Source organism: Trichosurus vulpecula, chromosome 3 (assembly GCF_011100635.1).
Source record: "Trichosurus vulpecula isolate mTriVul1 chromosome 3, mTriVul1.pri, whole genome shotgun sequence".
NCBI lineage: Eukaryota > Metazoa > Chordata > Mammalia > Diprotodontia > Phalangeridae > Trichosurus > Trichosurus vulpecula.
This window is the reverse complement of record NC_050575.1, coordinates 335187523-335214986: the sequence shown is the minus strand read 5'-3', so window position 1 is coordinate 335214986 and position 27464 is coordinate 335187523. Positions and strand designations below refer to the sequence as shown.

Genomic DNA, 27464 nt, shown 5'->3' with positions numbered 1-27464 from the left:
AGTATTAGTATCCGGTTAAAAGAATGCAGGGTATTCTGACTTCACACCTCAATGAGCTCAACAGCTCAGGTACAATGTTGCCTATAATGTCTTTGTGCCATACAACTCTAGCAAATAGATACCAGTGATGGGAGACTTTGGAGTCATCTGTTTTTGAGGATGACCTTTAATCTATTATTTCTGTTCTGCAGTTTTGGACACTATGCGGAAATGCACTGACTGCAAAAAGAGGGATATTTGGCAAAACAGGGGATCTACAGACGATCCTTTGCCTCGCGTGTGCCAAAGAAGATGTTACCTACTCTGGTGCTTTAAATGGAGACATCTATGTCTGGAAAGGGCTCAACTTAGTCCGCACAATTCAAGGAGCTCATGGAGTAAGTGTCATGATGAGGGGTTTGGGGGGTAGCTTGGGAAATCATGAAAGACTCAACCTACATATTTTTGATCCACTCCTTAGGACTATGTTGGCCTCAGTGAACACTCAGCATGAATCAAAGGAGCATTAGAATGAAGGATTAGGTTTCAAACTGAACACCTGTTATGTCTCATGACTATTTCCCAAGTAACTGAGGAGAAAATGCATTTCAAGGTCACAACAACTTAAATGACATTCTCTGGAGCTATTGATCTTATAACCAGTATTATTAATCAACGATACCTTCTGTAAAATGCTAGGCTTCTGCTATTCATAATTCTTTTTTTTAGTTACATTTTATTTCAGCAATTAATCTTACTGCAAAATAAGATCCATAACTTTTTAGGCAGCTACAAGGTGAAGTGGATAAGCGCTGGACTTGAAGTCTGGAAGACCTGAGTTCAAGCCAGCATCAGACACTTACTAACTTTGTGACCTTGGACAAGTCTCTTAACTTTTGTCTGCCTCCATTTCCTCATCTGTAAAATGGGGATAGTAGGAGCACCTACCTCCCAGGGTTGTTGTGAGGATCAAAATTAGATAATATTTGTAAAGCACTTCACAAACCTTAAAGTGCTATGATTTCTTATTATTTCATTTTGACTACAGTGATGTTTACTTTGAATACTCTGAAAGTTTAGATGAGTAGCTTTTCCGCTACATCATGTGTCATATAAGTTCTTAATGCTTATGTAGACAAAATTAATACAGCCCTTTCTTTTGACAGGCTAGAAATAGGAAGATAGTGCTATGTTACCACTCTGATCTCTTTTGACAGATAGGAAATTGGTCAACCTCTAAATCACGAATACTAGATTATTTGATTTACAATGGTCACAATTGCTAAAATAGAAAGTGATTAATTGATGAGTATCAGGAAAGAAGAATAGAGAAAAAAGTCTGTAGAGAACAGAAATTTGTTTAAATGCTTAGTCCAAACTTATCAGCTCTTACTGTCCACTTAAAAATTTCATATTGCCCTTCACCAACATAGAGCCTTGAAAATGAAGAGAATGTTACATGTAATCTTTGAAAAGCCCAGTTCTAGGTAACACACAAAACAATTAGTTTATGTTGACATTAAGCTTTTGTTTTCTATATCATGGACCACTCTTCTCATTCTCCAAGTCCCCCACATGACCTTCCATCAGTAAATACTATTAGCCAAAGTGCCTTCATTTAGTCAAGAGGCTGGACCAGAGACAGGGAACCTGTGACCTTGAAGTCACCTGAGTCCAAGTTTTACAGCACAAATCCTTTTATTAAGGGGATTTGTTCTGTGAAATTTGGATTCAGTCAAAGGGGCACACTTGAGGACCTAGAGAGCCACATGTGGCCTTGAGGCTACAGGTTCCCCACCCCTGGACCAGACATTTGCCTTTCGAATTCACAAAAAATTGGTGAGTAGAATGAACCTATGATGTTACCTTATTGTGGTGGAACTCTTAAACATGCTGAAGAGAACTTAATGTGAAAAAGCATGGTGATCTGTACATTGTGAAGCTGCTTCAAGAGTGAAAAATAAACAGTACAAACTGTTACAGATGTAGTTTTGATCGTGCCCAAGAAAATGCAATTCATTCTTTCAGTTTCAAATAGATTCCAAGTGATATCTGATTGAACTTGTTTAATCATATCTCAGGCATTTCTGTATCCATAAAAATGTTTTGTATTACTTACTTATTTGTTTTTGCTTGATTATTTTGGGCAGCAATGTATATGTGTCCCATGCCTGACTTAATGTTCTTTATAAAAGTAATTCATAATCAGAGTATTCACTAGTTCCAAATTGGCTTTTGTTGTGGTAGTACTACAGAATGTTGGTCATAATATGCTTTCAAATATTGAAATTGGAAAGGATTGCTTCAAATAAAGTAGATTCTCTAATGTGTTTTTCTGAGGTCATTTTTTTCAGTTGGGGAATATTTCCCTCCCAGACAAAGCTGTCTAAGAATACGCAATTTCTAGACCTACTAACAGTTCACTGGAATGAATGTTTCCTTTGTCTAAAGATAAAAAGATATGTAGAGCCCATTTTCAGAATGATTGAATTGCTGACAATCACATTATTGGATTAACAGGCTGGAATCTTTAGCATGTATGCCTGTGATGAGGGCTTTGCCACTGGTGGTCGAGATGGGTGCATACGATTATGGGATATTGACTTCAAACCAATAACCAAAATTGATCTCAGGGAAACTGAGCAAGGATACAAAGGTAATGCATGCAATATTACTTACCAACAAATTATGAGGTGTTAAATAACATAGTTAAATATCGTATAACCTATTAATAAGTATGACAGATAACTTACCTTTCAGCTGAAGTGATTTATATTCTGCTTAATTGTACGATAGCCTTAATCTGTAGCACAAAGCAGTTGATGCTTTTCCAATTTTTTAAAGATTTTAGTTCATTTAGGCTAGATTCACTGATAAGAAATGACCTGGGGGTTGAGTGATTCATTGACTTGCTCTGTGACTTGTTCTGTCCTATTTAAAAATGCTCCACAGAATTACAGATCTCATCCAAGATCAGAGGATAGGGCTGTTTTGCTTGTATTCACATGTGACACCCCTACCCTGATATCCTGAGAAAGACAAAACCAAATCTTAATACTAAGCCATCCCTGAAAAGACTTCTTCACAAAACCAGTGAAGCCAGGCTCTCTAAGTGAGATAGACCTAGAGAGTCTATCCCATAGAGCAGATCCTGGATCCAGCCTGCTATTAAACATAATGATTATCTAGTAGTGAGCTAGACCTTAGCCCTATGTAGTCCTGGCAGGGACCATATGGAGAGAAGTATCATGGCACAGTCCCCTGTGTTTTAAGTGTTTGTCTCTCTCTTCTCTTCCTACATTCCCTTCTCTCTAGAAAACAATCAGTACCTGTTGATGGGAAAATAGGGAGATAAGGAGTAAGGCAGGTGGTCTAAGTGGTGTGACTACAACATAGAGGAGAGGGAAGAGGGAGTGATGCCTTTAGACTGCTGATTCTGGTTTACAGTTCTTGGAGAAAATGGCATAACTCACAGGTGTGATGAGGCTGGATTCAGGGATTCTCTTAGTCCTAAGTTTCACTGCAAAATCAAAGCAAAAATAAGTGTTTTCAAGTTTGTTGAATTTGAGACAGAAAAGGAAAAAAAAGTAACTGAAATGCACAAACTAAACTGGAGTGGGGATTCAAGACCTGTGCTTTGCTGGCCCTCTCCTCAGGCCCTCAGCATTGGCCAGCTGACCAATCCCCTGGAAGGGCCTGTCACAGTCCTGTGGCTGTCGTATACCTCTGTTGGGGGCATGTTCCCATACTCTCCCTGAGACATAGCACAGAGGCTCGCACAGAATAACACTTGCTAAGTAAACACTTTGGATGATTATGGTAACAATTGGTATGTTTCTCTCAAATAAAGAATCTACCCTTTTCCCACTGTAATCATATGAGAGGACCCCAACTCTGAATGAGGATGTGCTACCCCCATATCATTCTAATTAGAACCCTGGAGTTAATTCCATTTCTCTATACTTGGTAATGCCTGTGCTGTGGTTAGCCATTTCCTACCTCCTGCCCCTCTATTCCTCATGATTCAGAACCACCTTCTGCCTGGAAGAGAACACTTTTCTTTTCCTTCCACTTCCCACACTCCCTCTCTATCTAGCTCAGCTCTAACCCTCTTTCCATCTTTTGTGCCTTCCCTTCCCATTGAGAACCCCAAACACCCCTTTCCTCAGGCTACCTCAATCAAATATATGTTAGAAAAGATAAAACTTTGCTGCAGAAAATTTAAGCAAACCAAAACATCTCTTCACAGTTGAATGAGAGCTGATGTTGCACGTATGGATCCCAGCACAGTAGAATTTGAGAGCCGAAAAGGGCCTTAGCAAGCATGTAGTTCAATATTTCTCAGCCTGTGGGCCACAGACCCGTAGAGCCCAAAGCATTATTGTAAGGGTTCTTCATTTCATTAATGCATGGAGCATTGCCATTTTGAATTTGGTCTAGTTCCAACAAAATATTCAGTGTGATGAATTGGTCTTGCGTGTACAGCTTTATAATATTGACGCTTTATTTGTGCCTAGTGGAAAAATTTTTCAGTGTAATCAAAATGCAAATACACATTCAGTCTATGATGTAAATGGCATAGTATGTCTCATTCATATATGTGTTACTACTTTTCAAATATATGTTGATGGTCTTACGATTAATGATCTTTAAATTAACTTAAAATATTACTTGATTCAGGGTAGCTTTTGTCATTATATATTTTCTTAAATAGTAGAACACCTATCATGGAGGGGCATCTAAAAAGAGCTCTTCCCATTTGAAAGAGTTGGGGAACCACTGACCTAGTCCAAACCTTTCATTTTACATATACGGCAACTGAGATTTAGAGAAGTAAAGCAACTTGCTAAGATCTCCCAAGTAGTCATTGGTAGAGCCAAGATTTAGACCCAGGTCTTCTGATTCTAAATCCAGTTGTCTTATGCTTTTGTGCTTTTAAGAATTTCTTGATACCATTCATGTTTCTTTCATATTTTGGCAATGGTGCAATGATGACTCATGAGTCCATTTCAAGGAAATGCACCCTACTGATTCATTTTTTTCTACTGCCTAATTAATTTCTAATGTGCTCAGCTAATTTCAGTACCTCTTCTAAACAAATTAGAAGAAATAATTTAAAGTGAGCAAGTCTCAACTCCTATAACATGGCTTAAAAGTTTTCTACATCCATTGAATTATGCAGCTTTCAAGGAAGAAGTTAGAACCATTGCTGGTCACCAGCATTGGTGAGTTGGAGCTATTTTTTTTAATAAAAGTCACATAGACCTTATGTTCTATAGGACAAAAAATCCCTGTTCTCTTCCAGAAAGTCTAAAAAGTAAAGCTAGAAATTATAGTCATGTTTTTACACGAAATTTTTAGCTCCCAAATAGAAGGTGCTACAACACTGTGAAAGTAATTTTGCATTGGAAGTTGGAGGAAGTGGCAGAAAATGGATGATGGGCTGTCACAGTAGTCCTGGAAATGGTACACTCCTCAACCAGCAGAGGCCATTGCAGTTTGATGACAGAAGTGATCAGACGGTAGAGAAAGTTTTAGGAAAAAGAGAGTAGAGAGATAATAGAGACAGTGGGAGGCAGAGGCTATGGAAAATGGAGGGGAGGTAGCAGTTTTACTCATGATGATATCTTGACCCCAGAGGCAAAACTATCATTGAGAGAAAGTTACAAGGGGATAAAAAAAACCTTCTTAACAATGAGAGCTACTCCAAATGGAACGGACTTCCTCGAGGGGCAATGTGTTAGCTCTTAAAGTGGGCCTTCAAACAAGGCTGCAGGACCATTTGGGGAGTGTATGGTATAGGAGATCCTTATCAAGGTATGGACTGGACAACATTGCCTCTGAGGCCTGCTCTGATTCTTAAGATTCTGTGCTTCTGTGAAAATAGGGGTGAAGGCAAATATTAAGTAAATACAATGCTATTTAGCCCAAAGCATTTTTCTTTGAGTCTTTTTGGTTTTGTTTGCCTACAAAACAATAGATTAGCAATTGTGTTGAGCCAAAAGATTCAATGAGATCGTCCTAAGGGTTGAACACTAGTCTAAAAAAGCAGCCTTCAGACATCATTGCCATAATTTTTATCATTAGCAAAAATTTGTCAAGCACCTATTATGCACTGAGAAATGTGGACTTTATTTCCAAGGATGTTTTGGGCTTACTTTGGCGGGGAGGGAGGAGGGAGCCTAAAAATGACAAGTTATTAGGTCACGTCCAGGATCACCAAGATATCTAAAGCACTAATACACCACTTCTCTGTGCCGAACTTGTGATACGTTTACCAAAGGCCTCATCTATCTCTTCTTTCTGTTCAGGTAAACTGTCCTGTATTGTGGTGGTACTATTATATTTATTTCTTTCTCTGTTCATTTTCGCAAAAATGTTTTCTACCATGTTTCCATGTTCTGGTCTCAGGATTTCTTCATAAGAATCTATTTTCTTATTAACTAATGCTACTCAACTACTCTCTTTCTCCCCCACCACCTACCCTTACTAACCCTGTTTCTTTTGAATAAGATAGATTCTTCTGGAGCCATGTTCCAATTATGGGTCTCATGCCACCAAGTCTAAGTGATACTGATATGATGGTCAAAGTTGCTTCTTTGAATTGAAATCTCTGCTCTTTATTGCTTGCTACCCATTCTTTTTGCATTTGTGTACAGATGTCTTAGGGTATGAGTTTTATTGCTGACTTCTTTCTCAGATTTTATTCCATATGAATTTCTAGATATCTTTTTTTGCCGTTCTTCCTACCTTGATTGGCTAATCTTTATGGTATCTAGCATGGAGGATATGTTTAGGTGGATATGTATAGTTTGTTTCCTTCTCTCCCTTCCCTCCACCACTTTCTGTTTAAAACCCTTTTGATTAAATTTGCCAGACTCCAGGTAAATATCTTCTTACTAGCCCTCATAAGATGCATTCCCTTCCTAGTCATGAACTTTCCATTTTTATCTTTTAAGCTTTGGTCTAGGAATCTAAATTGCATGCTCAATTACTATCTTCTTAGCCTGAAGTTCACCTCTCAAGCCTTCCTCATTTTAATCCCTTATCTTTGATGGGCATCAGTGATGAAAATGCCATCTGTGCCCCTCAAGTATTCTATTTGTTGCCTAACACTTTGTAATCTTTAGCAGTGCTTTCTACATTTCCCATCTGGCCAAATCATTTGTGCTCAGGTGAATCACCAAAATAAGTAGCAGCCATCTGTTCTGATAAACTTTGGGAGGTTCTCTGCCAAGTCTTGAATATGTGCTCTGGGAAGATGGCATTCCATTCTATTGTTGTCAGATCTGCAAATCGTGAGTCTCCAACCATCACTGTTTTTCTCTTCTTCCTCTGATAATTACTCAACCATAGACTCTCATCATACTCCTTGGAAGAGAAGTAACTACTTTCTCCTTGGAAGGTACAGGTTCCCCTTTTCAGGAGGAGCCTAATAGCTGTTACTGAGCTCCAAGTGTGCAGTGGTTCTTCTCTTCTTTCTCCTCTTTGTCATATTCTTCCAACAGCCACCCTCTTGACACCTGTCAGAATTTCCCTCTACTTTTTCCAGATGCCCTTCTATTTTTAATGGAATATTTCTTTTCCATGATAATCTGGAGAGTGTAAAATTATTTCTGAGGCCTTTTAGCTTTCTCTCTTAGGTGGGAGAGCAGCTAGTATGTTGAGCACATGCACTAACAACTTGCTTATGGCAGAAATTAAAATATCACACACCGTGTGCATGCCACCTCAAACTCCTCCTGGCTTTTCATATTTTCTAAAAGACCTTTTTCCTAGAAGCTCCCCTGGCAACCACAAATACCGATGTATTGCTTTGGGGGATTCTCCAACTCCTGAGCAGAGTAACTCATTCTTAGAATCTTCTCACTTTATTAGGTCTTAGACAACCACATTTGATTCCCTTTCTCTTGTCTTACTTTTGCTCATGAACATCTTCCCTTATGTTGCTTATCTTGTCTTAACAATGATGTTCTTCTCCTTGATACCTCTTTCTCTTTCTTTTCCTCTTCTTTGAGCTCTTCTCTTCCTTCCGCTCCTTCTTTTCAATTCTTTCTGCTTGAGCGCTCCTTCTTGTCCTTGGATCGTTTTCCTTTGGTTCTAGTATTTCTTCTTAGGTCTACCCTTTCTCCTCTAGCTTGAGATCCTTAAATTTCTCCTTCCGGCCTACAAAATTTCCACTCCTCAAATTCAATCTTTGGCCTTCAGAATTCCAGAGCCCTCCAAGTTTCAATTCACAATTGGGTAAGTAGGTAATACAGTGGATGTATCAAGTGCTGGGACTGGAAGTCGAGAAAATGCTGAGTGCTAGATCCTGGCTTAGACACTTACTAGCTATGTGATCCTGGGCAAGTCACTTAAACTCTCTTAGCCTCAGTTCCCCATCTGTAAATTGGGGATCAATTAGTAATACTCAAATAGTACCTACCTTACAGAATTGTCAGATGAAGAAAATATTATTAAGTGCCTATTATGTGTCAGGCACTTTATAAATAATTTGATCCTCACAACAATTCTGGGAAGTAAGTGATATTATCGCCAATTTACAGTTGAAGAAACTGAGGCAGATAGAGGTTAAGTGACTTGCCTAGGATCATACAGTAAGTGTCTGAGACCAAATTTAATCTTCCTGACTCCAGGCCTAGCACTCACTCTATCTATTATACCACTTAGCTGCCTTTAGGCCTTGATATGAAGATAAGTTGAGAAAATACATGTGCATTGCTTTATAAATCTTAAAGAGGTATATAAATACTAGCTAGTTCTCTTGCTTTCTTGCTTCTTTGAATCAAGTCTTCCTTTCATCCCCTCTCCTATTGAAGTCAGAAGTAGAATGGTAAGCATCAGGCTGTCATTGAAAGGGCTCAAGCAGAGGAGTGACCAGACCAGAGTTATGGATCAAGAAAATGTCATGAAGAATGGAGTAAAGGAAGAAGAAAGTGGCAACAGGAAGACAGGCCAGGAAGCTTTTGCAATGGGCCAGGTGAGAGGCAATGAAGTCTGGTACTATGATGGTGTCAGTGGGAGTAGAAAATAAAGAATAGATAGAAGAGTTCTTGCAGACAAAGAATCAATAGACCTAGGAAACCTACAGCAAAGAAGAATAAAAAAAACCACCAAAGTTTCAAATATGAGACATCGGATAAATGGTGGCAACAGTAGAACTAGCGATATCAAAAGAAGGAATAGATTCAGTGGAAAAGATAATAAGCTCAATTTTAAGGTACTGTTGGAATTTGCAGAGGGAGATGTCCTGTAGGCAATTGGAAATGTGGGGCTGGAGCTCAAAAGAGATACCCAGACTAGGGAGAGAGATTCCAGAATCATCAAAGAGGGGAAAGTTTAAGCCATGTGAATGAATGGAATTGGCAAGGGAGAGAATGTAGAGAGAAAAGAGGTCTGAGGACAGAACTCAGGGAACATTAAGTGGTCAAGAAGAAGGTGACAAACCAGAGAAGGAGATAGAGCAGATATGAGACGAATCAGAAAAGTGAGATATCTCTGAAGCCAAGGGGAGAGATAGCATCCAGAAGGAGAGGTGGCCAACAGTATCAAATGCTACCGATAAGTAAAGGAGGATCAGGACTGAACAAAAGGCTGAACAAAATATCTGGCTGTTAGGAAACATTTGGTGACCTTTTAGAGATCATGTTTGATAAAATGGTGAGCACAGAAGCAATTTGCAAGGGGTTGATGAAGGAGTGAGTGGTGAGGAAGTGGAATTGGGTTTTTATATTTGTCCAAAGTCATTATGCTAGTGGCAAGGCTGGGCCTTGAAACCACATCTCCTTATAATCTAGGTGATTATCAGACTACAATGGAGTTGTCTTACTATGTTACAATGGAGCAACAATTTTCCTCAGACTCTGTTGCTAAACACTGCCTTCCAGAAACATATGCATACATCTGTTCTTTGTTTCCTTCATTCCTTCCTTTTCATTTTCTTCCTCCCTCCCTCCTTCCTTCCTCTCTTTCTCTTTCTTTCCTTCCTTCTTTCCCTTCCGTCCTCCTCTTCTTTCCTTTCTTCCTCTCTCATTCCTTCCCTTCCCCTGCCTTCCCTTCTTTTCACCCTTCTTTCCTTCCTCTCTTCTTCCTTCCTCCCTCCCTCCCTTCCTTCTTTCCTTCCTTCCTTCCTTCCTTTCTTCCTTCCTTCCTTCCCTTCATGTGAAGATATACCAACATCTCTCCTCTCTTAAGATTATAGCCAAAATTCTTGAATATAAAGTCTATACTCATTTGGCTTCCTTTCCTTTCCTCTTGAGAGTCACATCTTGATGCTATGTAATTAGGTCTTTTGACCTAATCACAAACAAAATTGATCTCTCCAACAATGCCAAAGGTGGCTTAATTGTCAAATTCAATGACCCTTTCTCAATCTTCATCTCTCTTGTCCTCTATGTAGTGTTTGACACTGTTGATCATACTTTCTGCCTAGAAAGTCTCTCAAGGCATTCTTCATTTTGCTTTTTTACTTTATCTCATTTCTTTCCTTACGATCTTCTGGGTATTGTATGGATATTAAAAAATATGTAATGCCTGCTCAGAGAGAACTCATATAAAAGAAGATAAAAGAGGTATGTTCTCTTATTCTTCCTCTTCCTTGCAGCGGCTCTCTCACTATATGGCTATTTCTCCCCCATCCTATTTCATCTCTAAAGTTTCTTTCCCTGTCTTGCCTGTCATTTCCTCATATGACATGCTTTCCTAAGCAAATATTTCGTACTGTAGATAAATGAATCTACAATCCTGACCTCAGTGGTCTTGGAGCAGCGAATGCCAGGGCCAATGCACCCAGCAAGCCATTCTGCTCCCAAACCCTAAGAGCCACCTGCAGGCACAATGTAGGCACTAGAGATGTGAGGTGTTCAGTGAAGAAGCACGTGTGGTGTGATGCTGTATTTCAGAGATAAACAAAGTGGGAAGTGGTGTCAGACAAGTAAAAGGCTGACTGACTAGCTCATTCTTTGGAATAATTCATTTCTAAAGGCTCTGTGACAAGCTTTGGTAAATAAACTGTACCTTCTTCATCGTACTGGCTTGATTCTGAATGCTGCTGTTCTTTTTTGAAGATGATACTAATGGCAGCCACCATATTTTTCTTCCCTCATTTTAATTGATTTGCCATTTATTAAGCGCCTACTGTGTGCAACAGCACTATGCTAATTTCTGGGGGATACAAAGTCCAAAAGCAAAATTGTCCTTGACCTCAGGGAGCTTATATTTTATTATGGGAACATGAAACATGCAGGTAACTAAATGCAAAGCATATACACATAATACAAAGTAATATCAAGGGGGAAAGAGGTAAGTTGGGGGCTCAGGAAAGGTCTGGTGCTGAACTGGCAGCTGATTGTAGCTTGAAGTAAGCTAGGGATTTTGTAAGGCAGGAATGAGGAGGGAGTGCTGAGACATAGGGGCCTATCTGTGCCCCAGGTATGGAGGTGGGAGACAGGATGTCATGTGTAGGAAATAACTGTTAAGAACAATCTGTAAGAATTGTACAAACACAGAACTGTAAGAACACAGAGTGCGTGTGAAGGGGAGTAAAATGAAATAGTACCAGAAAGAAAGGTGGGAGACAGATTTTGGCTTGCCTTAAATGTCAAGCTGAGGTTTTATATTTTTGAGTCAACAGACAATGGAAGACTTTTGAGTAGGTGAATGACGCGGAGATAAATACATACATAATATCCGGAGTGAGAAGGCACTAACAAACGGGGCGGGCGGAACAATGAGGGAGTTAGGAAAAACCTTTTTTAGGAGATGGTACTTGAGCTGAGTCTAGAAGGAAGCTGGAAAATTCTAGGAGGTAAAGATGAAGAGAGGCATTTCAGGCACAGGAGGGGTGGGTGGAGGCAGGGCAAGTCCTCTCGCAGAAGGTGGTATTTGTGCTGGATCCTGAAGGAAGCTAGGAAAGCCAGGGGGCAGAGATGAGGAGGGAGGACATTCCAGGCATGGGAGGCAAACAGTGAAAAGGCATGGAGTCAGAGGTGGAATACTGAGTGTGAACCAGAAGGTCAGTCGTGCTGGACCATAAAGTATATGGAGGGAAATGTGACCCATAAGACAGACCAGGTAAGAAGTAGGCCAGTTTGTCTAGAATGTAAAGTGTTTGAGGAGGAATAATGTGAAATACCCAGAAAGATAGTATGGAACTAGATTGTCCATGGCTTTCATAAAATAAAGAGTTTTTATTTTGTCCTGGAGGTGATAGGGAACCACTTAAGCTCCTTAAGCAGGAGAGGGACAGTTAGACCCAAGTTCAAGTCTGGCCCAGATACTTACTAGGTGTATCACCCAGGCAAGTCGCTTAACCCTATTTGCCTCCATTTCCTCACCTATAAAATGAATTGTAAAAGGACATGACAAACCACTCTAGTCTTTTTGCCAAGAAACTCCCAAAAAGGGGTCGTGAAGATTGGACACAAATGGAAAACAATTGAATAACAAGAAAAGTCATCTATACACTCTGAAGAAACCACCTTTAGCAGAGTGATGGAATTGGAAGCCAGAACACAAGGAGATAAAAAGTGAGCAAGAGGTGAGAAAGTCGGGGCAGGCTGAAAAGCCTATATATTTGACCAGCAGTCATGCCTATTCACAAGATGCCTATCTTTATTTAGTTTGTAGCTGTGCCTGTTCTTCATCTGAGGCTGACAGTGTTTCTAAGACATCATCTTGCTAAACCTCAATTTGAAGCTGTGCCTCAGCGTTCCTTTAAAATATTTTTTTTTGCTTGTACTTGAACTCCGTGAGAGCAGGAATTGTCTGTGTCTTTCTTCGTATCCCCAGTGTTCAGCCCTGGGCCTGGCCTTTAGTAGATGCTTAATAAATGCTAATAGATGGACTTTCTGATTGATTGATACTGTTCTCAATTGTCTCATTTAAGCTTCCCACAGTGCAGCAGTCTTGGCCATCTTTTCCATTCGTCCATTTTAAGTATGGCAGAGTCATTACAATAAAGTCTTTAATTATTGATAGGCTGTCTTAGTGGCGATCCTGACTTGCCATTTAAATTTAAGCTTGAATTAGAGTCAAGCTGATTTCATCATGCTGATGAAACCGCTTAAGAAGCTGGGTAGAAATATTTACAAGAGGTCAATATTGGCTTTATAGAAGGTCAGACCAGCATGGCTACATAGACTTTCAGTTTGGTCTGGAACTTGATCATCTATTGATGACAAACACACTTAATTCAGTTCAGCTCCATTCAACAAGTATTTTATTGAGCCACTACCTTCTCTGTGCCTAGCTTTACCTTTTATTTACCTCATCTAGAGGAAAAAGATTCAGTAGTAATGTCTGCCGAAGAGAAATGTGGCCAGTATATATGGTAGATGTATTGGGCTCTGTCCAGGAACTTCAGGCGGCTCCCACAGTAAATCAGTAGAGCAGATAACTGTATTAATGCAGGGGTGTGTAAACCCATGGGATGATTTTAAGTGGCATACATACTCAGGGTGAAATTACAAAGTAGGCAAAGGTTATCTTTGGTGCCCTCTAACCCCCTTCCATTTCCCTTTCCTCTCTCATTTCTCCCTGGACCCTCCACAATCACCCTTCTGCTCTTAGCTGCTGTCGCAGTGTTGCTTTTTTAGAGTTAGGAAGTAGGACGCACCTGTGGTTTCCTTGGTGTCTGGTGTGGGGTGGGGTGGGGTTGGAGGGGATCCTTGAGGAGGAATTTTTTCTGTCCCCTCACATAGGCAACTTCTGTATAACTTATAACCTTAGAAAGTTGCCTAGAAGAATGAAAGGATAAGTGACTGTGAAATCAAGGTTTCATAGCTAATACGTGTCAGAAACAGGATTTGAACCCAGGTTTTCTAGGTTCAGAGACCTGCTCTTTGTCCGCTATGTTAGGCTAAGTGGTGCTGCCTCCTCTATAGTTGTAATCTAATTATTCCTTAGGTGTTACTAGTAACTAAGGTGTTAGCAGGCAAATAATGGCTTAAGGCATATCCCACCTGCAACCCCCACCTCCCTATTAGGGAGTTGTTCTTGTTAAAGTTCTTCAGTTGTTTTCAGTCGTGTCTGACTCTTCATGACCTCATTTGGGGTTTTCTTGGAAAAGACAGAGGAGTGGTTTGCCATTTTCTTCTCCAGCTCATTTTACAGATGGGGAAACTTTGGCAAACAGGGTTAAGTGACTTGCCCAGGGTCACACACGGCTGAGGCCAGATTTGAACTCAGGGAGATGATTCTTCCTGACTCCAGGTCTGGCACTCTCTCTACTGTGCCACCTAGCGGCCCTTTCTTAGGGAGTAGTTGTAGTTAAAGGGGGGCTCCATTTTAAAAACTTGCCATTCCCTCCTCCGTGCTTGCTGCTGTAAGGAGAAGGGGCATTTCCTTGGATGCACTGCCTGTGCCTCTGGCAGAATCCTCCTCCATGGGTGCTGTGTAGGCTAGAGAGTAGGAGACTGAGTTGGCAGTAGGGAGGAGAGGCAGCATGATTGTTTTCTCCCAGCATTTGAAGGGCAATTGTACCAAAAAGCTGTTAGACTGTTCTGTTTGGCATCATAGGGTAAAACTAGGAACAGAAGGTAGAAACTGCAAAGAAACAAGTGGCGTGTTGCCTACACTTTCAGATGAGGTCACTGTAGCATTTATTACTTTTGCTTAACTGTTTGACTTTTTTACAAGAGACCTCTCATGAAATGTGAAGAATCTGTAAAAGTATTTTTAACATAAAACCAAAATGAATCAATAAAACTTTTTTAAATGGGCCTTGAAATAAGGAAAACCTTCCTAACAATCAGATCTATGCCCAAAGTATGCATGTGTTGTCTCGGATATGGTGGGCTGCCCCTCCCTGAAGGTCTTCAAAGAAAGCTTGGATGACCCCTTGTTGATGTTATTATCAAGGGGATTGTTTTTGAAGGCCAAGTTAGAATAGATGGGAGCTGGAGCCCCCTGCCAACTGACATTCTATGATCCTGTAATCTCTCAAAACTACTCCCATCAATTTATAGCATAATACTTCATTCATGCCAAGTGCTGTTAGATACCGAAACCCAATGGTTAATTTCATTAGACTGACTTCAGAATAGAAAAAGAAATAAGCAGCCCTGTCTCTGGGAAAAGAAGGCTGATATGTGGTAATATTTTTGGAATAGGCTTTCTTACTCCCAACCCTCATTACTGTTACAGAGGGTGCTGGAAGTAGGGTATGCCTCAGACCCTGCTCTGAATGGAAAGCAAGGATAAGGGGCTGGAAAGCCTTTATTAAGACTTGAAGGATTTAAGCTTTCTAAAAAAAATAAAGGAGGTTGCTCTTTAGCACCATCTGGTGGCAAGCTCTAAATAGCATGGACCACAACACATTTCTTGAAAAAGAAATTGGCACATGGGTTCATGTTAGCAGAGAAATATTTTCCAAGATATGTTGGCACCACATCATTTCAGTGAAGTGTTTTTAAAATGCCTTCAGTTTACACTGTTAAAATATAGGCAGCAGGATGGAGTTCTTACTGAAATGAAGTTTAAAGTGACAATCGTCCCTAGCCCAGTGTGCTGCCCAGACACCAAGATAATCCCCACAATTCCATCTTCCGACTTATAATCAAAAAGGGATTATAAGAAATGAAAATGACCTTGATGAATGTCCCACGAAATCAAGATTCAGCCCCCATAGAACAGGACACATGGGTTCATGTTGGCAATGAAATATTTTCATGTTTTATGAAAATACTTACATTATAAAACTGAACAGCCTGATTTTTTTCTTCTTTCTTCAATATTTGTATACTTCCAACTGAATTCCAAACAATAGCTCATATGTTATAATTTATTGGAGCAGATACCGGGAGAAAGCAGTCATTTCCAGAGCAACTGTTAGCTTTGCCACACCTCCTCGAAAAAAATAGGATCTATATCTTTCTCATTTAATATCAGAATAGTTAAAAATTGACTCAGACACACAAAGATGATGTTGTCAGAATCTCTTCAGAATTTCACCACTCATAGAACCTTCTCTAGGATATTTCTATCAGGGAGAACCTCCTTTAAGGAAGGGGCCCAGGCCAGGCCTGTCTTTCCTCTCCAAAGTTCATTCATGACTTCCTCTGGCATGCCCCTGGGCCAAATACCTTCCCCCCTCCTTTTTTCCAGCTTCCTTGAGGTTCCTTCTGTTCCTTGAGGTTTCTGGAGGTTAAGAATTGTTTTTCCCTCTGCTTTTATTTATATTCCCCAATGCCTAGCACTGCTGTTGGTACACAGTGATTGCTTAATAAATGCTAGTTGACAGACTATATTAATAATAGCTAGCATTTATATATTGCTTTAAAGTTTGCAAAGTACTTTAAATTATTATCTTCTTTGATCCTTACAACAACCCTAGGAGGTAGGTGCTATTATTGTCCCAATTTTACAGATGAGGAAACTGACGCACAGACACTAAATGACTTGTCCAGAGTTGCCCAACTAGTTAAGTACTGAAGCCACATTTGAATTCAGTTCTTCCTGACTCTGAGACTACCATGATCTTACCTACTGCACCACCTAATTGCCTCTTGCATTTAGAATGCTACTGCTTAGATTTCAGAGGGGACCCTACTAAGGTATTAGAAGAATATAAGTAAATGTGCCAGTACATTAAAACATCTATAGATTTAATTTGAAATGAATGCACCTGAATTGGGCACAGCATTGAATACTAGGTGTGAGAGATGTGAGGACCAAAACAAAACTGTCCCTGCCTTAGAAGAATTTTCATTCTTTGGGGGCCGAATCCTGATTTCTTGGGACACACATCAAGGTAATTTTGATTACTTATAATCACTTCTTGATTTTAAGTGAGAAGAAAATGAATTTTGTGCATTATCTTGGTGTCTGGAAGTCTTAAATTGACCAACGTTAGAGCCAGGCAAAGAGGGAGATGACTTTGAGCGTGCCAGCATGCATGCATGTGGGTGGATGAGTGTCTCTGACTAAGGCAGGATAGGATACATCCTGCTGATTAAGTTAAGTAGGCAATGCAAGTGTAACAGTCCCCCGGAAACCTCCCCCTCTCCCCCACCTCAATGATTAAACTGGTTATTTGGCTCATCCGCTTAGTGTGACTAAACTGGTTTACCCACTGGGAGGGCATACTTTGGAATATTCTTTTTGGATCCTGAGTAGCATCAAAGGAATCCATCTTTGCAGTCTGGAATAAATTTTGTAATGCGGACCTAGAATCCAACCCTAATGTAATTTGGATACTTTGATGTAGAGAATCTCTGTTTGCACCGAGATAACTAGGTAAAGTGTTAGATGTCATACAGAGAGCAGCAGCTAGGTGGTGAAGGAGGAGAAGGAGGAGGGGGAGGAAGAGGAGGAGGAGGAGGAGGAAAGGTCATAAAGAGAATCAGCAATGCTGATAACAAAAGGAGCTATTGGATATTTAAATGTTGCTATATTGAGTACTTGAAATATATACATAGTTGTATATGAATACATATATGAAAATAGTACATGGTTAATATAAATGGAATATCACTAAGGAAATGCTATGTGATTTTTGTTAATGCATAAATAAAAATATATACACACATGAATTGTCAACACATTCTACCTACCTGAAAAGTTCTCTCTTTTGTCAATGTATATGAGTCCCCCTTCAAAGACTAGCTCTAGTGCACTCTTCTCTCCAAAGCATTCCTTGAACTTACCTGCTCCCAGCAATCTCTTCCTTCATTGAACTCCCGTAGTCCATGCCATTAGTTCAGCATCGACTGCACTATATACTACTTTGATGGTTACATCTTTTTATATGTATATATTCTCTCCTCAATTAATACAGGGGAAAAGGCACTGGCTTTTGATTCAAAAGATCTGTATTTGAATCCTGTGGTTCTCTATGATCTTGGGGAAATCACTTAAACTTCCTAGTCCTCACAAACCTCATATATAATTCAGTTAACATTTATTATGTGCCAGGCACTGTGCTGAGTGCTGGGGATACAAATAAGAAAAAGAAACATGGTCCCTCTCCTCAAATGGACGATAATGCACAAAAGGAAGCTAGAAAACAGGGTGTGTGAGGAGGGCAGTAAAGGAGCCAGTGGGTACCTCGCCTAGGGGCATGATGCTCCCTGGAGTCCAAACCAATCAGAGATGCTGATGGGAAGTAGAGTTAGCCGGAAAGTTCAGATCTCACCCTTCAATAAAGGAAAGTTTTAGGGGTTATTTAGTGCTCCACCATCTAGCCCTCTAGTCAGAGGCAAGAGGAGGCTAAGGGAGTTGAGATGTTGAGTATATACAAAAATATATACAAAATGAGAGGATTAGATTAGATAACCTCTGAGACCCCTTCCAGCTCTAGAGCTATGATCTTGTGAGCCTGTGACCTAGACTAAAAGGACTGTGTCTTATATCCATTAGTCTTTCTAGAACTTTTTCATGGTACCCTGCAGATACTACATACTCCATGAATGTTGATTTTTGTTTCTTGACTCGATGATGATATTGATGATGGAACTCACTTAAGTAGTCTCAATTGGTTTGTTGGGATGCATATTCTTTACTCCAAAAATTCTGAAGGACAGCATATTATACTGCCCATTGTAACAAAATTTTACAAAGAAACAGACACACAAATGCATTAAAATTACTTCATAAATTGAGAATATTATTCCTGGCAGTGACTCTACATATATAAGATATACAAACATTTCACTCAATAAAATGGTATTAGATTACCTCTCTGGGAAGAGAAAGGAACAAACATTTGTTAAGCACCTTTTATGAGCCAGGTACTATGCTAAGTACTTTACAAATATTATCCCATTTGATCCTTGGACACTGCTTTGGGAATAGCTAAGCCTACTTTGAGGAGTGTGTGTGTGTGTGTGTGTGTGTGTGTGTGTGTATCTGTGTGTATCATATACTTCTGTGCATACTTGTTATCTCCTCCTTTAGGGCAGAAACTTTTTTTGCTTTTGACTCCCTATCCCCAATGCCTAGCACAGTGACTACTATCCCATTTGAGGTGCTTAATACAGTAAATGCTTGCTGAAAGATCTTTAAAACAGGGGTAATAATACTTACACGGGCTACCTCACAAAGGTCATGGTGAAGATCATTCTTTGTAAACTTTCAAGTGTTTTATAACCATGAGTTATCATTATGTCTGCACTTATTGTTCAAGGGACTTTTATTCTATGAGGAGATAAATACAAATGAACAAATGAAATTTAAAGGGCAAAGGTCTGGACAAGAGGTTGTAAAACAGTAGACAGAGCACCAGACGTAAGAGTCAGAATGACCACTCACTTAGCTATATGTCAGTGGGCAAGTCTCTTATTTAATTCTTCACCAGTAAAATACAATGATATTTGCACTCCTGCCTTCCTAGGAATGTTTTGAAGAAGCACTTTGTAAACTATTAAGCCTCTATAAGAATGCTAGTGATCATGATGATTAGAGTTCAAAGAAAGGAGACTTCACTTTGGACTGGCCAGGTTTTCAGCAAGGCTATATGGAGGAGGTGACATTTGAGCCCAACTGGGAAGGTTAGGTATCACAGAATGTCAGAGTTCACAGGTACCTCGGGAGTCATTAAATCTAATCTGTACCTTCTACAACATACCTGGCAAGGAGTCATTCAAGTCTTCACTTGAAGACCTCCAGATGTGGGGAGACCTTTACCTTTTGCGGTAACACATTCCACTTTTGCCTAGGTAGAATTTCAGCATGTGGCAATAGCAGGGGGAGGACATTGCAGGAGTAGGCAATGTCATAAGCAACAGTGGATTGTGAGATTAGATCTCCAGAGCTCTAATTGCTTAAATTTCTGACATAGACACATATTCATAAAAGGGCTTCTGCTAATTTAGAACCAGAAGGATGCATTCGAACAGTGGGTACATAGACCCTTTTAAAGCAAATTCGGCAGCCATTGAGTCAGTGAACTATTCCTTTGTAGAATAAAATCCTCAGAGACAAATGTCTGATGATATTTTGAGACTAAAATTAGTATTTCATTTGCATATTTCTGGGACACAATACATCTGTTTACCCATCAAAATGATAATATGGTGCAATAAAATTCATGCTAAACCTGCCTGAAATGATAATAAGCTGTGCTAGAGTATCTCCCGTGTATACCTTGTTAAACCAATGTTAATATCCTAGCATTGTAAATAATTCTTCATTTTTATAGAAAATTATAAGGAAATGACTTAAAAGAGCATTGAGTTTTTACAAAGACTTCCCATTATCTTTGGCTAACCTTCATCTTGTGATGGACTAATACATGTTCTAAAAACTTATAGCTATGTCAAATCAGAAAAGAAACAGACACAAGTTTTTTGTAACAATAATAGATTAGTCGTCAGAACAAGAAGAAAATATTTTCAAAAAAGAAAATTCTTTTCAAAGCCAGGAATATCTTTAGAAGCCTATCTAAATAAGATCCTCCTTCTAAAAGAATTTCAGGCCCTCCTATTTGTCTGCCCATCCTCACTAGTGATTCTTGCTCAATGTAGGATGTGCTTTTAATGTTAGGTGTATTTCATTTTCACTTATGTTTGCAATCGGGGTAAAATTATTTTCTTCTTTTCTAGGTTTGTCCATCCGTAGTGTTTGCTGGAAAGCAGATCGACTTTTAGCAGGTACCCAGGACAGTGAAATATTTGAAGTGATAGTGAGAGAAAGAGATAAGCCAATGTTGATCATGCAAGGTCATTGTGAAGGGGAGCTCTGGGCCCTTGCTGTCCATCCCAAGAAACCTTTAGCTGTTACAGGCAGTGATGATCGATCTGTCCGGTAAGGCTGCTCCTGACTAACTCTCTCACCTTCTCAATTCTGCCACCTTCATTCCCTCTTATCTTTCATTTCCTTAAAAAGAAAGGCAAACTTAAATCTACAAATGCAGATGTCAAGACACCTCAAGTGAAGGTTTATTCAGTTTCGTCATTTAAAACCAGGGGTGGGCACTAGCTAGATGATGTAGTAGGTAGAGTTGCAGACCTGGAGTCAGGAAGACCTGAGTTCAAACCCTGCCCCAGACCTTTACTAGTTGTGTGTCACTTAACCCTGCTTGCTCCAGTTTCCTCATCTGTAAAAATGAGCTGGAGAAGTAAATGGCAAACCATTCCAGTATCTCTGCCAAGAATATGCTGAATGGGGTCACAAAGAGTCTGACGTGACTGAAAACAACTAAACATAAAAGCGTGCTGGTAAATGTGCCAGTAAACAACCGATTATCCAAAAATTAATGACACATTTCTAAGTTTAAATTGCTTTATTAACATTTTCCCTGGCATTTTCTTAAGCCTAGACAATCTACAAAAAAAAAATCAAGCCCTGATTTGTAGTTTCCAAGATATAAATGCTCACACTGAAATCTACAAACAATTTACAATTGTCTCTGCCGGCTCTCATGTCACCCCTGAAACCCTTCAGGTCAGATCTGATCCAAAGGAGACATATTGTAGGCTGAAATCCAGCTCTCCTTCTTGTTGAAGGTATTGAACTAACGCTCTGACATAGTCATATATTTCCCTTGGACTTTTGATATTCTACAATGTGTCTCACAGTAATTGATGGGCTCCAATTTTATCTCAAAGCACTCTTCAAGTAGAGCCTCTTTTCTCATTCATCATCATTTAGAACTTTAACTTTAAAAGTGTTCTTCAACACACACAAAGCATCTACTTCTATTAATTAATTAACACGTATGACTTTGTACATTGTCCTAAAATTGAGAGCAAGTAATAATATTAGATAGCATTTATATAGAGCTTTATGGTTTGCAAATCATTTTATAAATATACCTCATTTGATCTTATTAGCAAGATCAAATGGGAGGTAGGTGCTGTTCCCTATTTTATAGATGAGAAAAATAAGGCAGACAGAGATTAAGTGACTGACCTGGATCACATAGCAAGTAAGTAGCTAAAGCCAGGTTTGAGTCTGGGTCTTTACTCCAAGTCCAGCTCTCTCTCTCTCTCTCTCTCTCTCTCTCTCTCTCTCTCTCTCTCTCTCTCTCTCTCTTTCTCTCTCTCTCTCTCTCTCTCTCTCTCTGTCTCTCTCTCTCTCTGTGTCTCTCTCTCTCTCTCTCTCTGTCTCTCTCTCTCTCTCGCTCTCTCTCTCTCTCACTCTCTCTAGCTCTCTCTCTCTGTCTCTTTCTCTTCTCTCTGTCTGTCTGTCTGTCTCTCTCTCTCTCTGTATCTGTCTGTCTGTCTCTCTCTTACTCTCTCTCTGTCTCTGTCTCTCTCTCTGTCTGTCTCTCTGTCTGTCTGTCTCTCTCTGTCTGTCTGTCTGTCTCTCTCTCTCTCTCTCTCCATTGCCTTCTAGCTGCCAGCTCTTAAAAGAAAATATAGTCTATCTTAAAAGAAAATGCAGTCTATGTTCTTGCAGTGGATTTCTTATTTTTTTAATACAGAAGATGACATTATGAAAAATAATTATGTTTAACTCAGAGAGCCAGGGTGTTCTGAAGAGTGAACAACTGGTGTACTAAATCAGAGCTGAGGGCAGTTATGATGCTTGTTCAGCATTTTTTCCTAACCATTGATTGTGACCAGTGGAGAAAGTCAGAAAATCACTCTTTCTGGGTTTTAAGTCTGGAATGAGACAGTGTAAGTTAGGATTTGTGGTCACCGTCTCTCTCCTACCAGTCTGCATCTAATGTGAACTCTTGAAGGCAGTAACAGTATGTTCATTGAAACCATTTTCATAATCTCTACAGAACACCAAAGCCTTATCAGTTACTACAGCTAAAATGTAGAGTTAGTCACTTCATTTTGTAGGTTAAAATATAAACTGAATGTTTGCTTTGTTTATGGTCCCCTTTCTCATCTTGTTTCCTTTCCCCTGTTTTTCTATTTCTGCTTCATTCCTGGCTCATCCAGGCCCACCTAAAACAACAGTACCAGGATACTTAAAGCACTGAAGTAACCCTTGGGGCTCATTTTGGGCCCAGCCCAAATTACCCAAGATTATGAATTTCGAACAAGAGTCATAGAGATAACACCAAAATTTGTGAAAAATTTGACTAGCACAGACTTGATTAAGTACACAGCCAAAGGCCTGTTAGTAATAGCATGACTCCCATGTTGTAATCAATACACCCACAGTAATTTAGGATGGCAGAACACACTTAAAGAAACTTTGATACAAGTGAGTTATTGTCCTTTCCTCTACATTGCATATGAATATACTGAAATATTAAATTGGCTCTTCTTATTGATCAGAACTTGGTTAGGTATGATTCTGACTTTCTTTTATGTCTTCCCCACCCCTCCCTCCAATCACTCTATTCTTTCCCATTGGTGCTTTGTAAGGCATGCAATAAATTTTTTTCTCTCCTTATAGCCAATGTCTTTGTACCTGAGTATAACAGAAGATTGTAGTATAAACTGCTAATAACAAGTTAGGAGCCACATGCCACTACATGTAAATTATATTTGTATGCTTAAATATCATATGCTCAGTTCTTGGTTCCCAAATTATCTCAAATAGTCTAGAACTAAGTTCTTTGACTTGAGTTGATAAGTCTGTGACTGTCACAATTGAAAGCTATACATTAATTGTATCTGCACCTTGAGTTCAGCCTCCATTGAATGGCAGCTTTGCTAATTTGCCAGTATTGTTACACCAACTCTCTTTGAATAGATCAATCAATGACTAGCCTCCAGGGAGGTTCACCAAGATTTTGTTCATAATTATGAGTATAGCACTTTCTATAGTCAGGCTTGAAGCTATTTTTGATAGGTATGTCATTATTCCCTTCAGTAACCTTCTTACACAAATATGATTAAGTTATGAGCCATGCTCCCCCTCTTAACAGTGTTTCCTCTTTATGGTGTTTTAGATAAGATCTATATGCATTTCAATCAACATGTGTCTAAATAAACAGAAAAATTCACTCCATGACTAATCTAAATCCAAATGTTAACCATCTACTTTTCATACTTTTGTTCCTTTAAGTCATAGATTCTCACTGTGAACTTTAAATTTTTTAACATTTTGACAACTGCATTTCAATAATGACTCCCTTTGTAATCCTATGCTTATGATTTTATGCATTCAAAAAATATGCTGAGAAGGGGTCGATAGGCCTCATCAGACTGCCAAAGGGGTCTACAACACAAAAAAGTTTAAGAATCTCTATTTTAAGTGTTACATCCAATATTTGTTTACATATAGATCCTTTGCTTAAATAAATAATAATTCTGTATTTACAAAGAGAAATAAAAAATATTGCATGTAGTGTATGTAACTTGTTTATACAGGCGTCTCAAATTCTTTGTCAATGTTGTCTAACAAAAAAGATTTTTTAAGTGGTGAAAATGACTTGCAGAAATCCTGAGGGGTATTCCCCCTGTCATATTGACTTACAGAAAAGAAGTAAGGAAACTGATGGGAGAACTATATTGCATGAAATAGGTATGAATTTCACGTGTTGTGAATGTAATTTAGATAAAGTTTCCAGCTTTTGGTAGGTCATTAATTTTAGAAATTTGGCATTGAGAAGGGATGAGTTGACACTGCTCTTGTACTTAGATTGTGGAGCCTTGCTGATCACGCCTTGATTGCCCGCTGTAATATGGAAGAAGCAGTGCGCAGTGTATCGTTCAGCCCAGATGGATCTCAGTTAGCACTGGGAATGAAAGATGGGTCTTTCATTGTCCTCCGAGTCAGGTACATCTAAGAATCAATAATGGTGCTTATTTTTAAAAAATTAAGATTTTTCTTTCTGGTACCTAAGCTTAAGTGTCCAAATCGTTAAAGTACAAATAAATGGAATAGTACATTAGAGTCAAAAACAAGTCCATAACTTCATTAGGAAAGGAATTCATTTATTCATTCAATAAACATTTATTGAGTACCTACTATGTGCCATGCACCATGCTAAGCACAGGGGGTACAGAGGCAAAAGACAGTCCCTGCCCTCAAGTTGCTTACAATCTAATGGGAGAGACAAATATATACAAAGCAAGCTATATACAGGTTAAATAGGAAGTAATTACATGAGAGAAAGCATTGCAGTTAAGAGGGGTTAGAGGGCTTTCCATAGAACGTGGAACTTCATTTGGGACTTAAAGGAAGCCCAGGGAGGTCAGTAGTTGATAAAAGGAGGGAGAGCATTCCAGGCATGGAGGACAGCATAGAATATGCCTGGAGCTGAGAGATGGAATGTCACGTTCATGGAATAGCCAGGAGGAGTTTAGATATAGAAACAATGTAGCTGACTTGGGGGTTAAATGTGAGTTAAATTTTATTTTTAATCATTTCTGGATGAAAAGATTCCATCTAATCATGTTGAAAAAGATTGAATCTTTCAGATCTTGCTCTTTTTCTGTTATTTGCATTTACTAACTGTAAGTTACCAGTTCATGTTATTGTACACATAGACAATTCTGTAATGCAAAATCCTCCATCACTTCCCACACCCCTGTCTAAATGTATCTTGGCACACTTTATTGCATTAAATTCTCATTATGCGTTACAATTAACTTACTATTGAATTGGTATTCAACATTCCCCTTCTCTGATTCATGATGTGTGAAAGAATTGTGAGGCTAATTAACCAAAATTTTCTATTTGATGGATTTTCTAAGCAAATATATTCTAAAATATCCACTTATGATAGCAATTAATTTTGATCAAAATGAATAATAACACTTGTAGAAAACTAGTCAGTTGAAGAAAATATTTAGTATTTTGTATATGCAGATCTTTTTAGTTTTAATGAGTCTTTGTCTGAATGAAGGGACACCTGTCAATCATAATATGTTTAATATGGAAGAAAACAGCAATGTTGAAGTTTTGAGTGAGGGCAGAAACTTACTAAAATCTGGTCAGAGTATAGAAGGAATTAAAATAATTCAATGTCTATATTATAACAATGATTTTTCTTACATGTTGATTAAATGTTTATAGATTATCACATCAAAATAATTCAACATTTTGAAAAGCAATTTCCTTCTTTTTGGGGGAGGTTCTTATTGTATATTTTATGTATTTTTAAAAACAGTAGTGCTATGCCATCCAGCTTAAGCAATTCTGTCTACACACTCCTGGAGTTTTAAAAGACAGATTACTTTTGTGTCTACTGGTATTTTTCCATTACATGTGGAATTTTTTCAAATCAGATAATTAATTCTGCAAGGTCAAAATAAATTTGCTATTTATAAATGAATAATTTTAGAGGAAACCATTATACAGTTGAACATTGAAGCAAAATGCTTTAATATTCACTGGTTTAAAATGTGAATGATGGTTTAAAGTCTTTATTATTAGTTTTTTTAAGCTAGAAATTTTCAAGAAATTCCTTCAATACCTTTCCTCAAAGTTCTCATATTTCTGAAAACTTCTTTCCCATTCAAAGATTCTTTTTCTGCCATGTGGATGTTTTTTAAAAATATATTTGGGTTTGCCAACTTACAAGATTGTTTATTTCCTTACTGTTACAGAGATATGACAGAAGTGGTTCATATCAAAGACCGAAAGGAAGTAATTCATGAAATGAAATTTTCTCCAGATGGTTCTTATCTTGCAGTAGGGTCCAATGATGGACCAGTGGATATCTATGCTGTAGCTCAACGATATAAAAAAATTGGAGAATGTAACAAATCTTTTAGTTTTATTACTCACATTGACTGGTCTATGGATAGTAAATACTTACAAACCAATGATGGTGCAGGAGAACGGTTATTCTACAAGATGCCATGTAAGTATACCAGAAATGATTATAAAACCAGTTCTCATCTATTAAAGAGCTGATGATCCGTGTTGTAAGTTCCCATGCCCTTTGTTTCTCCTCTTCCTCTCTCCTGCTGCTTCCCTTTTTGTTCATTTCATTACTCATTAGCATCTCCTCCAAAATACGGGTAAGATAAATAAAACCAGTTAGTTTTACTTGGTCATCCTCTCTCACAAATAGTTAGGAAGTAGGAATACAGTAAGAAATTAGCTCAAGTTTTAAAATTATCTGTGGTTTTTAATTACTATGAATCATTGAGAGTTCCACTATGGTATACGGTATATAACAAACTACATGGAGCAATACTGTCTTAAGAATGACTTTGAGTGACTAAGTCATTTTGACTATTACAAATACACAAATTAAAAATAAAGGACATATGAAGAAAGGTGCTAGAGAAAGAACTGATAGATAAATATATAGAGAGAATAATTATACACATATGTATAAATATATATACATACATACACACACACACACACACACACACACACACACACACACCTATTTGTGTCTAATGGTAGCCATCTCTAAGGTGGGGGAGGGAGGAAGGCAAAAAGGGAAAAAAAAGAAATTTACATGATAACTTGAATATTTGAAGGGAAGAGCAAAATGTACATAGTAGAATTGCAGTTTCATGTGCAATCATCTTTTTTATTGTACTGTGTTATGGAAATGCTTGTTTTGTTCCCTGAACTGAAAGTAATTTTTTTTAAATAGCAACAACTTGCATGAATAGAGTAATTTACGTGAAACTCTCATCTATGTTCCCCAAAGCAAGCCTGAGAGATTG

General features: G+C 38.7%; 1 protein-coding gene across 2 annotated transcripts in view; it reads left to right on the top strand.

The window, feature by feature from the left end:
* The window catches only part of EML6 (EMAP like 6), a 313373-nt gene that overhangs the window by 169890 nt on the left and 116019 nt on the right, over positions 1–27464 (top strand). For both annotated transcript variants that reach the window (XM_036748788.1, XM_036748789.1), the window contains exons 5-9: positions 192–377; positions 2500–2635; positions 20523–20724; positions 24469–24606; positions 26382–26638. In XM_036748788.1, the coding sequence (XP_036604683.1) occupies positions 192–377; positions 2500–2635; positions 20523–20724; positions 24469–24606; positions 26382–26638 (919 nt within the window). The remainder of the gene's footprint in view (positions 1–191; positions 378–2499; positions 2636–20522; positions 20725–24468; positions 24607–26381; positions 26639–27464) is intronic.